The 13,171-nt window shown below is 46.8% G+C and overlaps 1 protein-coding gene across 3 annotated transcripts in view; it reads left to right on the top strand.

Annotated features, from left to right (window-relative positions):
- The window catches only part of RAB40C (RAB40C, member RAS oncogene family), a 63,227-nt gene that overhangs the window by 44,486 nt on the left and 5,570 nt on the right, over window positions 1-13,171 (top strand). For 2 of the 3 annotated variants that reach the window (XM_067534051.1, XM_067534052.1), the window contains 3 exons: window positions 5,397-5,474; window positions 6,996-7,218; window positions 9,326-12,555. In XM_067534051.1, the coding sequence (XP_067390152.1) occupies window positions 5,397-5,474; window positions 6,996-7,218; window positions 9,326-9,606 (582 nt within the window). In that variant the 3' untranslated portion in view covers window positions 9,607-12,555. Of the gene's footprint in view, window positions 1-5,396; window positions 5,475-6,995; window positions 7,219-9,325; window positions 12,556-13,171 lie in introns of those variants that run through there. The other variant, XM_067534053.1, reaches the window with a different exon arrangement.

Raw genomic sequence — 13,171 nt, 5'->3', positions numbered from 1 at the left:
GCAGAAAGTGTGATTAATAGTTGGTAGTCTCTTTTAGCTACCTTGACTTATGAAGAAATCATTAAAAAATTTCTTCCCCTCTCCTCCCCCCCCAAAAAACCAAAAACCACCAACCCAAAACCCTGCATGTTTACTTTGGGAGCATCTTAATTTTTGTCTTCTCTGTTTTACTGGATGACTCCACAGAAGACCACCGAACTGGAGTGAATTTATTTTTACCCTTAGTTGATAGGAACTTTGCAAAATTGTTGAAGAAAATGTATCCTTTCTTCACTCACTCTCCTGCTCTCATTGCCTGCTATTTGACTGTGAAAATAATTATCAGGTGCGTTAGGCAAACCGGTAGCTAAATTAACTAGATTTTTAAAATGTTAACTTTTTTCCATGCAGGTAATGTAAATAATGCAGATGGTGGTGATTTTTTAACAGCTTTTTCATGACCTTAAGCTTTGGCACACTGGGCCTTGGATAGATGTTCGCCTTTCTGCAGGTAACAGAAATTCCCCATTAGTGGAGACTAATGAAGAGGAGTGGGCAGGATTTGTAGAGAATGAAAGATTGTATGGATGAGGGCTATTGGACTAAAACAGAAGAAGTTAGAGTTGCTTTGAGAAGTATTGAAAAGCATAGTAAAAACTGGCCAGGCCCTGGCCCTTCCCTCCTCCCCCCACACCCACCCACTCTCTCCAAGAGCACAGACACCTGTTTAAAGGGAAGTCCATTGTGAAAACACGTGCATTCTGCTGCACCCAGAATATGTTTGCCTTGTGCTATCCACTGCTATAGAAGGGAGCTAAATACTGTGTCTGCTTTATAAAATGGCTGGAGAATTTTGATTAAACTGGACAGTAACAGTGGTGCATAGTACAAATACTGACACAGCTAGAATGTCCCAGCATGCATCATTCCAGTGTAATCCAAACCTCATGCTGTGCTCCTGCCCTGGGAGAACAAGAATGAAAATCCCCCACCCCGCCATCCTCCCCTCCCTTACAGCTTTATACAATATCCCTGGTGCATTATGGGATTTTATTTAAAGTATTGGACACAGAACAAGGATACTGAAAGACTAGGTGGAGTAGTGGTCTGATCTGGTACAATAAATCCTGAGATTCTAACAGAATGAAGTGCTGATTTTGTGCAGTAGCATCGGTAACCCCATTGGTCTGTTGGACTATCCCGTAGGTCAGTTGACGTCTACCAGTTGATACTATATGTTATGGAAAAACTTCACTGCATGGCTTACAGATCCAGGGTGGAGGGTGAAATGAGACTTTCCCTTCTCACTAAAGGCCAAGTTGTTTTGATTTGGGGCCTACTCTTTAATTCTAGCCCCAGGGCTGACTATCCTTTGGAGGCATCAGACTATGGTTTTGTTCAACATCTTCATTAATGATCTGGAGCAGGGGTTCTCAACCGGTGGTACGCGTACCACCAGTGGTACGCGGAAGACGGCTCGGTGGTACGCGATGGAAAACGCGCCGCCGATTCCGCCGCCGCTTCCCCCCCCTGCCGCCGTCACTAAACCCCGCTGCCGCTGAATCCCCCCCTGCCACCGTCGCTAAACCCTGCCGCCGCCGAATCCCCCCCCTTGCCGCCGCTGAACCCCCACCACCCCGCTGATAAACCCTGCTGCCGCCGAACCCCCCTTCCGCCGCCGGGAAACTGTGCCGCCACCGAATCTCTTCCCCCGCCTCTGGTCAAAAAACTTTTTGCTGCCAAATTAAAGCTTCCCCCCCCCCCCCCCCCCCCCCCCCCCCCCCGCACACGCGCCACGAAACGCATTTTCCGCAATGTGAAACGGCGGCAGGGTTTCGGCGGAGGGCATCGATCCCTCACGCAAACCTGCAATTTTACCGAGTCCCACTCTGGCCAGGTACAGTTAGGTGAAGGGGTACTTGACCCGACTGTACTTGACCCGAGTGGTACTCTGTTTAAAAAAAAAAAAAAAAAAAAAAGGTTGAGAACTGCTGTTCTGGAGGATGGGCTGGATTGCACCCTCAGCAAGTTTGCAGATGACCCTAAGCTAGGGGGAGTGGTAGATATCCTGGAGGGTAGGGATAGGATACAGAGGGAGCTAGACAAATTGGAGGACTGGGCCAAAAGAAATCTGAGGTTCAGCAAGGACAAGTGCAGAGTCCTCCACTTAGGATGGAAGAATCCCATGCACAGCTACAGACTGGGGACCGACAGGCTAGGCAGCAGTTCTGCAGAAAAGGACCTGGAGGTTACAATGAATAAGAAGCTGGATATGAGTCAGCAGTGTGCCCTGGTTGCCAAGAAGGCTAATAGCATATTGTGCCGCAGTAGTAGGAGCATTGCCAGCAGATGGCGGGAAGTGATTATTCCCCTCTATTTGGCATTGGGGAGGCCTCATCTTGAGTACTGTGTCCAGTTTTGGGCCCCCTACTACAGAAAGGATGTGGAGAAGTTGGAGAGAGTCCAGCGGAGGGCAACAAAAATGATTAGGGGGCTGGAGCACAGGACTTATGAGGAGAGGCTGAGGGAACTAGGCTTGTTTAGTCTGCAGAAGAGAAGAATGAGGGGGGATTTGATAGCAGCTTTTAACTATGTGAAAGGGAGTTCCAGGGAGGATGGAGCTAGGCTGTTCTCAATGGTGGCAGATGACAGAACAAGGAGCAACAGTCTCAGGTTGCAGGGGGGGAGGTCTAGGTTGGACATTAGGAAAATGTTTTTCACTAGGAGGGTGGTGAAGCACTGGAATGGGTTACCTAGGGAGGTGGTGGAATCTCTATCTTTAGAGGTTTTTAAGCTGCAGCTTGACAAAACCCTCGCTGGGATTATTTAGCTGAGATTAGTCCTGCTTCGAGCAGGGGTTGGACTAGATGACTTCCTGAGGTCCCTTCCAACTCTAATATCTTATGATTTGCTTAGAAGCCTGGCTCCACTATGCCTGCTGCAAGAATAGATATTTCCACCAGGCTGAATTTTGTAGCTTGGACCTGTTTGTTTTGCACTTAGATTGGCCTCTGACCATTTGTATCAGTGCTGGGTTTTTTTTCCTTATGATGTAGTTATTTCCAGCCGAGCCTCTGTCCTAACAATGTGAGTTCATCTGTTCCTACTCTATTTACAATCATTATCTTCCATTATGACTCTTCCTATGCAACCCACTTACAATAACAGTAGCAGTGGAACTGTAGGAGCAGATGACCTTAAACTTCCTGTTTTCATTCAAATGTCCTTGGTGAGAAAGGGGGGGGGGGGGGGGGGGGAGAGGGAGTGAATGAATAAAGTAGAAGTGTTGAAAAGCTCTGGCATCAGTCATTAGCTGCCCTTTAAGAAGAATCTTTGAATCATTTACATGTTTGCTCAATTTCTTGTAAATGCTTTGAAAGCAGAGGTGGTAAAATCTGTGCGTGTAGGGTCAGACACACATCACCAGTTGCTGGGAGTACAGGAAAGCCTGGAACTGGACTCATTCAGTAAGAAACACCAATCTAAGTTTTCCCTAGCATGCTCCACTGTATTGCTATGGACTCATTGTATGGTAGCTGCCATTAAAAAGGCAACATTTGCCCAACAGTTACTATACAGCAACCATTATTGCTTCCAGATGAAGGTATAGGGTGGGAAATGTGATATTTCAGCTACTAGGTGGTAATTGTTAGCAGCCGGCAGCTTTTTGATGAAGATCATGGTACTTTCAGTGAAGCTAAAAGCAGCATTGTCTAGCTACCTGTCTGGTAACCCATTGCAAGTAGCAGGCTGCTGCAGAATATGAGAACAGTAATTCTGCCCTTTCCTCTGAAATATATATATATATTTTTAAAGTTTTGAAAGAAGGGACGGATTTCTTTGGGATTTGTGTTCTCCTCAGCTGCTGATGACTGAGATGTCTTTTAAATGCTGTGCTGCCTGTGGTTAACCTCAGATTCTTCCCTCTGGGACATCTTTAGTCTTCCTCTTAAGCTTTACATTCTCTGTTTTAACTCTCAGTGCTTTAACTTTTTGGTGATATATCTTCCATTGCTGGCTTGCTATGTCCCACCACCAAGACAGCCTTATCTTAACCTAAATGTAAACAGGATGTCCTACAAAGTGTACTCCTTCAGCCCAGATGTGTGGTCTATTCCTTTGAATCTTCAAAAATAGCAAGAAGTTACTCAATGTGAATATCCAAAGGGGCTGTCAACAAAGTAACCTTCTCTCCCATGTGCATTCACATTTATATCTACCACCTTATTTGCTTCATTTGTCACAGCTTCAGGGACAAGGTCTGAGCTTGGCAGCTACATGGTAAGAAAGGGGGCTTAAAAATTGTCTTCCGGTTGGAAACTAAAGGTCCATTAAATGAAGGTTGCTCTGCCCTGCCCTGCTCTGACTGCAGGACTGAGAAGGCTTTATGGTGAACTGTCAGAAATGAAACTGAGCAGTATAAACTTCTCTGAGCATGGGGCTGGTGTGTATACTGCCTTCTCCAAACTGAAACACTAACATTGTATAAAGAGCATTCTCTGAACTTTTATTAGCTTACATAGTATGACTTATTTAATGCTATGTAGTACAGCAAAGTCTTACAAAACCATGCCTGTCTGTCTTGGGCATTTTTAGTGCCCCCATTGTCATTGTAGCTAAGTGCCATCGGCAACCAAAGTTGAAGACTGGGAGCCCATTCATGAAAACCAAAAGAGTAACCTAGGGAATGTCCCATTGCCTGATTTTTGTCCCACATGGATGCAGCCAGGATAGCAATCTGTCCTCCATACCATACACAAATGGCAGTTATTTGGAAGCTTCCACCAACACTATGGTACCACGTCTTGCTTAGTCTAGTTCTTTGCTTTCCTGATTAGTGAATTCACTCAAATAATAATCATATTAACTCAAATAGAAAATAAAAAGAAAAGTTGGGCAAAGAGTGAAACAATTCTTGGCAAAATAAATGCAAACAGTGTGCTAGGTGTGCTGTACGGATTTACCAGTAACTTTGTCAGCTTTATTGCCAACATATCTTCAAATGCAGTCGTTTCATGTAAAAATGACTTTTTCTGCTTCAGATATTCCATTTTAAGCATGCTATTGGCAAATAGATGCCCTCCCCGCAACTGCTAGTCTTGTAAACTTGCCTCCTAAGTTGGCGTGTCAGTCCCACTGTGTTCCCTCTTACTCATATGTCTTCAGTTGTAATAAAGACTGTAGTTGGAAGTTAGTTAGTCCTGATGTGCAAGCCAGAATAGAATTCTCTCTCTCTTCCAGAGCCACTTACAATATCCCCAAACTTTAAAATCAGAGGACCAAAGAAGTAAACAGTCAGCTTCTTGTGCTAAGTGTCCGAGTTCTTCAGTTGCAGGGGAGAGAGGTCTTTCCAGCTGCATCTCCCTTTCAGTTTACATAGCATGAAATTCACCATGCTCACGTTTGTTTCCATGCAGGGAATTCTCTTGGTGTATGACATCACTAACCGCTGGTCCTTCGATGGAATAGACCGATGGATAAAGGAAATAGATGAGGTAAGTGTGACACTGAGGATGTGTTTGTGCAGCGCCTGTCAGAACGGGCCCTCAAGGGACTACAGTAATATAAACACTTCCGCTTCCGAAATATCCACGTGTCATAACAGTGGCAGATCTCCTTGGATGCTGAATCACCTACGAATGCTGATACCTCTGACTTTACTGAGCCACGCAGATGGCGCTTGCAGGAAAGCAGAGATTACAGATATAATCAAGAGAGAGAAGGTATGTGAGATAAGAAGATCTTTTTTGGGATCAGCTTCTGTTGGTGGAGGGGACAAGCTTTTGAGCTTCACCAAGCTGCTCTTCAGCTCTGGGGAAGGCAACCAGAGTGTCTGAGCTAAATACAAGTTAGGACAGGCTGCTAGACATAAGGGGTTCACAAATGCTGTAGGAGGCCACTAAAATGAAGTGGGCAGTTGAGGGTTGTAGGCAGTAGGGTGTGTTACAAATGGTTGTAATGAGCTATAAAACCAGTGTCTAGCAGAGTTGGGAATTAAGTACAACTGAAACATTTGTAATTCTGTTGACACTTGTTTTATGGTTCATTACAACCATTTGTAACACACCCTACTGCCTGCAACCTCAACTGCCCACTTCATTTTAAGTGGCCTCCTAAAGTACATGTGAATTCCTTCTGCCTAACAGTTTGTCCCAACTTGTAGTTAGCACAGGCCTGGTCTACACTAGGAAATGAAGGTCAATATAACTGTTGCTCAGGGGTGTGAAAAATCCACATCCTGGAGCAATGCAGTTAAACTGACCTAACCCCCAGTGTAGACAGCACTAGGTTGACAGGAGAATTCTCACATTGACCAAGCTACTGCCTCTTGGGGAGTTAAATCACCTACAACGATGGGAGGGGTTGCAGCATTTTCAGAGTGGACACGCCCATAGATACTCGGGTTGCTGTCCCCAGACCTGAAGAAGAGCTCTCTGAAGCTTTGCAAGTTTATCCTTTCCACCAGCAGAAGTTGGTTCAATAAAAGGTCCTTTTACTTCACCAGTCCTGCCTCTTATGTCATGGGACCAACACAGCTACAATAACACTGCAAACAAATATTGTCAAGGTCTGGTGCAGAGGAGTCCATTCCTGCTGTGTCCAGGGGGAAAGGAGGACTACACTGCGGAGAGAAAGTGCTTGCAATTCCCTAGTCAGAGAAGAAAGAAAAGCCTCTCTCCTGCTAACCACTTCTACCAGGCTAAAACTGCAGGCAGGGGAGCAGAGTATCAATTCAGCTGAGTTGTGGGCCTGTTGACTAAGGCATGCAGGGCAATTCCCTTTAAAATCAAGAGTGGAGGGGGTGCGGATCTGAAATGGAATAATCTGTATGAGGGATCCCTGCTCAGACACCAGCGTTTATCTCACAGTGGCCAGTCCTAGCAGAGGCAGTTTCCCTTCCTCGTGTGCCCCTTGATACCATAAGCTAAGTAGCCTGTTAGGTATAGTCTGTGTTGACTGGAGTGTCAGTGTGAATCTGATGCTCTGTTCTAAAGATATACCGTGTTCTTTTAAAGCATGCTCCAGGTGTCCCCCGGATTTTGGTTGGAAACAGACTCCACTTAGCCTTCAAACGGCAGGTGCCCACAGAGCAGGCCCGTTCCTACGCTGAGAAGAACTGCATGACGTTCTTTGAGGTCAGCCCGCTGTGCAACTTCAATGTGACCGAGTCCTTCACGGAGTTGTCTCGCATCGTACTAATGAGGCATGGCATGGAGAAGATCTGGAGACCTAACAGAGGTGAGTGGAAACCTGTTCTCACTGTGCTGGTAAGTTGCTCTTTGGGCAGAGGGAGAAGGGGAGTGTTTGCATTCCTGCTTGGAGGAGGGAGTATTTAATAACCATATGCAGAGCTCCAAGAACTTGATAAGCACAAAGTGCCTCAGTCCCCACTAACCTCTGTGAGTCTTGTAAACGTATCCTGGCTTTACAGGGGGAAACTGAGGCACAGAAGGTAAGTGTGCCCGCAGTCACAGAATGAGTCAGTATCAGAGCTGGGAATAGAACCCCAGGAGACCGGACTCCGTCCCATGCTGTAACCACTAGACCATGCTGCTGCCATATTCAAGCACACCTGCATGACTGCTTGGTGCTATGTTGATTCACTAGTTGAACTCACTTTGTCTGATGTGGCAGCCCACTGGTACCCGTTGAAAGAAAATAATTGTCTGCTTGACCACAGTTACTCCATTTTAGTTCTTTTTAGTGTTCTGCTATTTTGTAGAGATTGCCAGCCCCCTCCTTTTTTGTTCTTACAGTGGTCAGAGAAAGCGTTCCTAGAAGAAGCAAGGAGATAGCCTTAACTGGTTCTAACTAGTTATATAGCCTTGAGAGAGACCAAGCAGCCCAGAGAGATAAGCAGAGAATGCTTGAATAGTCCACTCCTGAATTTGGGGAGAGGATGTTTCCAGTGCAAGAGGCACTTTGCTTCATATATATACTCAGTGAGGTGAGCTTAGAACAAAACAAAGGCACCTCCATTGGTCTGTGGTGCAGGGTTGCGTGTGCGTGAGCTCAGTCCTTTAATATCAGGCTGCAGCGAAGGGGCACTGGGTTGCAGGCTCATTCTGCGCTTTTCCACACGTTGGGGTCACTGCAGTGGTGTTGCAGAGCCCTGGGGAGGAAGAAGTAAGCTGTCTTCTTCCCGATTTATGGTGGTCCATTTCCTCCTGCAGATGGGTGGTGGTGTCTAGGTATCCAAGTGTGGCCGAGTCTCATTGTCTTAGACACTCCACACTCTGTCCCGGCCATCACTGAAGTGCTGTTTCTTCAGCCAAGAGGGATGAGGGAGTCCTTCTCTGCTAAGGCAATGGTCAGTGTCCCTGCAGCTGGGCCTGCTGCTGTTTGATGCATATACAGAGTCAGTGAGATACTAGAGGGAATTCAAACCAAAATCTTGCTGGATGCAGAAGGCAATGCTACTGCGGTTTCTACATGTGGTGAGATATTTCGCTCTGAGGTGAAAGCTTTCCCTGTACTGAGAGCTAACATACACAGCTGGCTTGATTTAAAGATCTAGCCTGTCTAGTTGCTCTGTTGCCCTGCAAAACAGTGCTGAGGATTTAAAGCTGAAGTCTCCTGTGCAGTGCAAATCTATCCTGAATGCCTTGCAGGGACAGCATCTACAGTCTTTGCCAGCTTCTTGTGCCCCATGCATAGCATGGAGTAGTGGCTTTGCATGCTCAGTCCTTGAGCAGACTGAAGATAGGAGTGTGCCCCCGTGTGGCCAGCTGTAAGGAAATCCTGTGCTTTTTCACACTTCATTAAAAAGCAGTAAGGGCCCTCTCAGGGAGAGGCTGAGTCTTGCTCTAGCAGTCTGGGGTTGTCAGCTCTGCTGGGTGATGGGGTCATAGGTGAGAAGAGCCTGCCTTTGGGCTGATACGGATGGAACGGGTCCCAAATGGGAATGTGATCTGCCTCTGGGCCTGGCGAGCCCCTTGCCTACCTCCAGCCTACCTCTGCTCTTTGTGTCTTGGAGTGGGGAAAAGTGGCTGGCTAAGGGGACTGTACAATTCAGCTGCCAAATGCTTTCTGCAAATCCTGACTTAAAGAGGTCTCACAGCACTGTATGGAGGGCAGGGATCACTGCTGTGCTGATGGTTAAATTGCAGCCCAGAGGCAGAGCTCGGAGTAGAATTTGGGAGTCCTGTCTCCCAGTTCCTTGTTTTAACCTTCAGATCTGCGGTCTCTTGAAGGCACGGTACTGCCATTGCTCGTTTCTTCCTCCCTAAGAGGTGGGTAATGTACAGTGCAGGTGAGAGAGGCCATTCGCTGCTGCACTTCTTTGGAGACACCATCTGGATGGTAGTTGCTCTCTGACTCTGCTTGATTCTTTCTCTCCCAACAGTGTTCAGCCTCCAGGACCTCTGCTGCCGTGCAATTGTCTCCTGCACACCCGTCCACCTCATCGACAAGCTGCCACTGCCCGTCACCATCAAGAGTCACCTGAAATCCTTCTCCATGGCCAATGGAATGAACGCGGTGATGATGCATGGCCGGTCATACTCCTTGGCCAGCAGCGGGGGCGGGAGCAGCAGCAAAGGTAACAGCTTGAAGAGATCCAAATCAATCCGCCCACCGCAGAGCCCCCCGCAGAACTGCTCACGCAGCAACTGCAAGATCTCTTAGCAAGACTGTACTGCCAGGAGCTCCACGCACACCCACACCCACCCAGTAATGTACAGATGTTTGCACATGTAACCCTTTTCAATTGGATCCTTTCCAACGGTCCTTGGTCACTTTTTTGATGGCGCACATAGCTTGGGGAGAGGAGTTCGGCTTAACATATTGGCTGGATCCCACACCACTGGCAAAGGGACCATGCCAAGTGAACCTTCAGGAATGCTTTGGGATTTTCCTCAGTCTGGGTGGAAAACTCAGCAGCTGCCGGCTTGGGGAGGGACAGTCTCGTCCCGGCTGCCGGCTTGGCAGAGGAACAGATTTAACGGAAGATCAAGAGGCTTAGGAGATGGGCAAGGGAGTCTGTGCTGCAATTGTAACTCTTGAACTCCCAGATGGATTGCTGGTGCTATAGTGAATGTTAGACTTTTAACGAATAAATGGGGCATAAGATGATGGCAAATCCTACGTGGACTTTAACTTGCCATTGCTAAAAAAGAGGCAAGAGTTGGCTGATTGGGATCTGAAGGAAGCACTCCTGCTTGCCTTTTTCACTTATTTATATAAAAATTATATATAGAGATCTTGCTTCTTTTTTAAGGGTTTTTTTTTTTTAAGAAGCAGTCAGGGAAAATTTTATGCAGCCATGTAAATAGAAGCACGGTTGAACCTCTGTTCGCAGTGCACCAGCTAAGGGGGAGGGAGGGAAAGGGGGATTTTAAGGTGAATATCTACAAACACTTTGGGGGATTGTATAAATAGTCGCACAGGATTGCTCTGATTTTTTTTAAAATACTATGTATGCGAAAGGAGAGAGCGATTTGTACGTTACATGCCAGAACCTTTCTGTTCTGAACATTCCTGATAACAAATGTGAGGGCTGAAGAGAGGACTAGGGTTTAAATTTAATGGGAGGTGCAGAGGCTGATGGTACTGCTCATGTAAACCAAAACCCAAATAGAGTTGCAACTGTGAGGCCACCCTAGTCCGGTCAAACCAAATACTAGAGACCCGAAAGTCAGCTGGTACCAGGTTTATTTTCCTGTGACAGGCAGCATCTCCCCACATGAGAGTTATTGATCTGTGCTGGCACTGAGGAGCTGCAGCATAGAAGTAAAACACTTCGGGTGGGAGTGCAGTGGAGAGAAGTCCAAAACTTGATCACAAGCTTCCCTCCTGGGGTCCTTCGCCTTATCCCCCACAGTACTGTTATATATCCACCCCACTCTTCTGGGCTGTAAGATCACCCCTCTAATAGGCCAAGGGACTTTGAGCAGGCCCTGAATCCAGGGTCCTTCCTGTGCCTATAAATACCCACTCTGCCTTTCCAAAGAACATCTAATCTAGCATTGCCTAGAGCTCCTCTTCTCCTGCCTCCATCTAGAAGGGAGGAGAACACGCTCTTCACACTGGAATGTGGCATGTTAGAGCTGATCAGGACTGGAGCACTAGTATTAGCCACTCTAAGCTGTATTAAAACACAACTTTGTTGGTCTGGAGCTTGCCTGCATTGGGTGACCAAGCAAAGCTGTCTTGCCCTGCCCTTAGACAGCCATGTTTGCTGTTCAGTGGCAAGAAAACATGAAGGCAAATGCACTGGCTTGTTTTTACTGTCAGCTAGGTTTTCACAGCTTCTAGAGCAAGCAGTCTCTCACTGTCAATATGCTTGGGATAGGTATGATATTAGAGAAATCCCAGCTAGCACAATAGCAGCAGCTTCCTTTCCTTGGTCCCATAGCAATAGGACTTCTAACTTTCCGCTAGGATTTCCAGCAGAAGTAGTGCCCAGTCATCGTTAAGCTAGAGAGGATGATTACAGGTTGGTGGGAGCTCCGTCAGGTTAGTGAGACCAAGGCAGAGTGGCAGGTTATTGTAGGTCACCTGGGCGTGTTGTTTTTTAATGGCTTTCAGGATCTTCCAATGTGTTGGCTGCTCTGTTCTGCTGCTGTTCTACCTCCTGCTTTATTGGGAAACTAAACCTGGCCTGTGTCTGCTCTAAGATGCTGGTGCTTTCCTGTTACCGGCTGTCTCCCATTAGCAGCAGTTACCCAACGCCACGCATGGTCTGTCCCGCTAGAGCACCTTGTGCCGTGGGCAGGATGAAGCTGCTACATTTTCTACGCGGCTGACCACCCATTCCATTCAAGCAACAATTAAGACAGGTGGCAGGGAATGGGCACAGCCTCTTCCCACAGCAGCCGTCCCTACTGAGCTTTGCCTTTCCTTCCCTGACAGAGCCTGGAAATGAAGGAGTCTCTGCCCTCTTTCAATCCCCCGAGGACATATTTTCCAGATAGTCCAACTCCTGGGCAATAAACCGTGCCACTGATGAAACTCAAATGAGGGAGCGGGAGAAAATAAACAAAAGGGCTCAGAGTGTCTTTTGTGGCTGTGATTCAGACTAAGAACTAAAGCTGTAGTTAAGTTCAGTGCTGTTGCAGGGAAGCCAGAGGATTTCTAGAACCTATCGGCAGCACAACGCCCATTCCTCTGTGTCACTTACCAGGGAACAGAAAGGGATATATGGCTAACAGGCAGCCCACACCACCATGCATCAGTGGAAACCAGCCTCTCTTGAAACCAGCCCTCAAATGAATTTGGTTTCAATTAGACAATTAGTTGTGGAAGCCCCTCACCAGGCTGTAACTCATTGTGCGTGGTTATCCCCTCCACAAAACCCTCTCCCATCTCTTCTCCCACTGCACGTTTTCCCCTGTACAGTCTCAGCAAATCTAGAATGTCTGCTGGCCAAAACTAAACTCATCTTGTTCTCTTAATTGGAAAAGAAAGTGGTTCTGGCATCTGATATCAACACTAGTCCTTAGCTGCTGTCTGACACTCATACCATTCCAATGTTATTTTGGACTGTCTTTTATTCCTTTGTACAGTCAGTGTTGTTCGATTGATATACATGTTTTGTTTTATATAAATTAAAGTCTCTCTTGTTGTTTTAAACTACCAGGCGGGATGTGGACAATCAAGTCTGTTTCCAGTGGGGCTGCGGTTTTAGCAGGTCTTTAAGTGGGTGGTTCTGGGGGTTGCTCAGAGGTGGGGGTTGGGATGTGACAGGGCTCGTGGCAATTGCTGATGCCCGTTGCTAGCCATGTTCCCAGGATGGACCTTCCCAGCCGTTCAAACAATCACAAGCTTTGGCTTACAGACGACGAGATTTCGATTCACATTTGGTTCTCTTCTTTTTCTTTTGGTATTTTGAACCTCTATGGCTTATGTTCAAATTTGTCTCCAAAACTTGTTTTGAATGAAAGCTGAGATTCTCACATAATCATTTGACTCAAGCTGCTGGTGCCTGAGACTTGTGCTAAAATCACAACACTTAGCAACACTTGTCAAGCCCATATAAGCTCTGACTGACATTGGTTACAAGTGGGGTAAAACTCACCTTATGCAGCTACATCACTTGCTGGTCACCAGTGCTTGAATCCCAGGTATGGGCAAGACCATAGTTGATGGTACCATCTTTAGGGGCCTAGTTCTGCTTTGTTACCTGTGGATGGAGCTGGGGTAACTCCTCTGACAACTATGGCATTATCTCTGGTGTGATGGAGACCATCCT

The sequence above is a fragment of the Emydura macquarii genome, unplaced genomic scaffold, assembly GCF_026122565.2.
Source record: "Emydura macquarii macquarii isolate MOO-44397 ecotype Brisbane River unplaced genomic scaffold, CSIRO-AGI_Emac_v2 contig_3374, whole genome shotgun sequence".
NCBI lineage: Eukaryota > Metazoa > Chordata > Testudines > Chelidae > Emydura > Emydura macquarii.
Note: the sequence above shows the minus strand (reverse complement) of the source record. Positions and strands in the feature narration are given on the sequence as shown.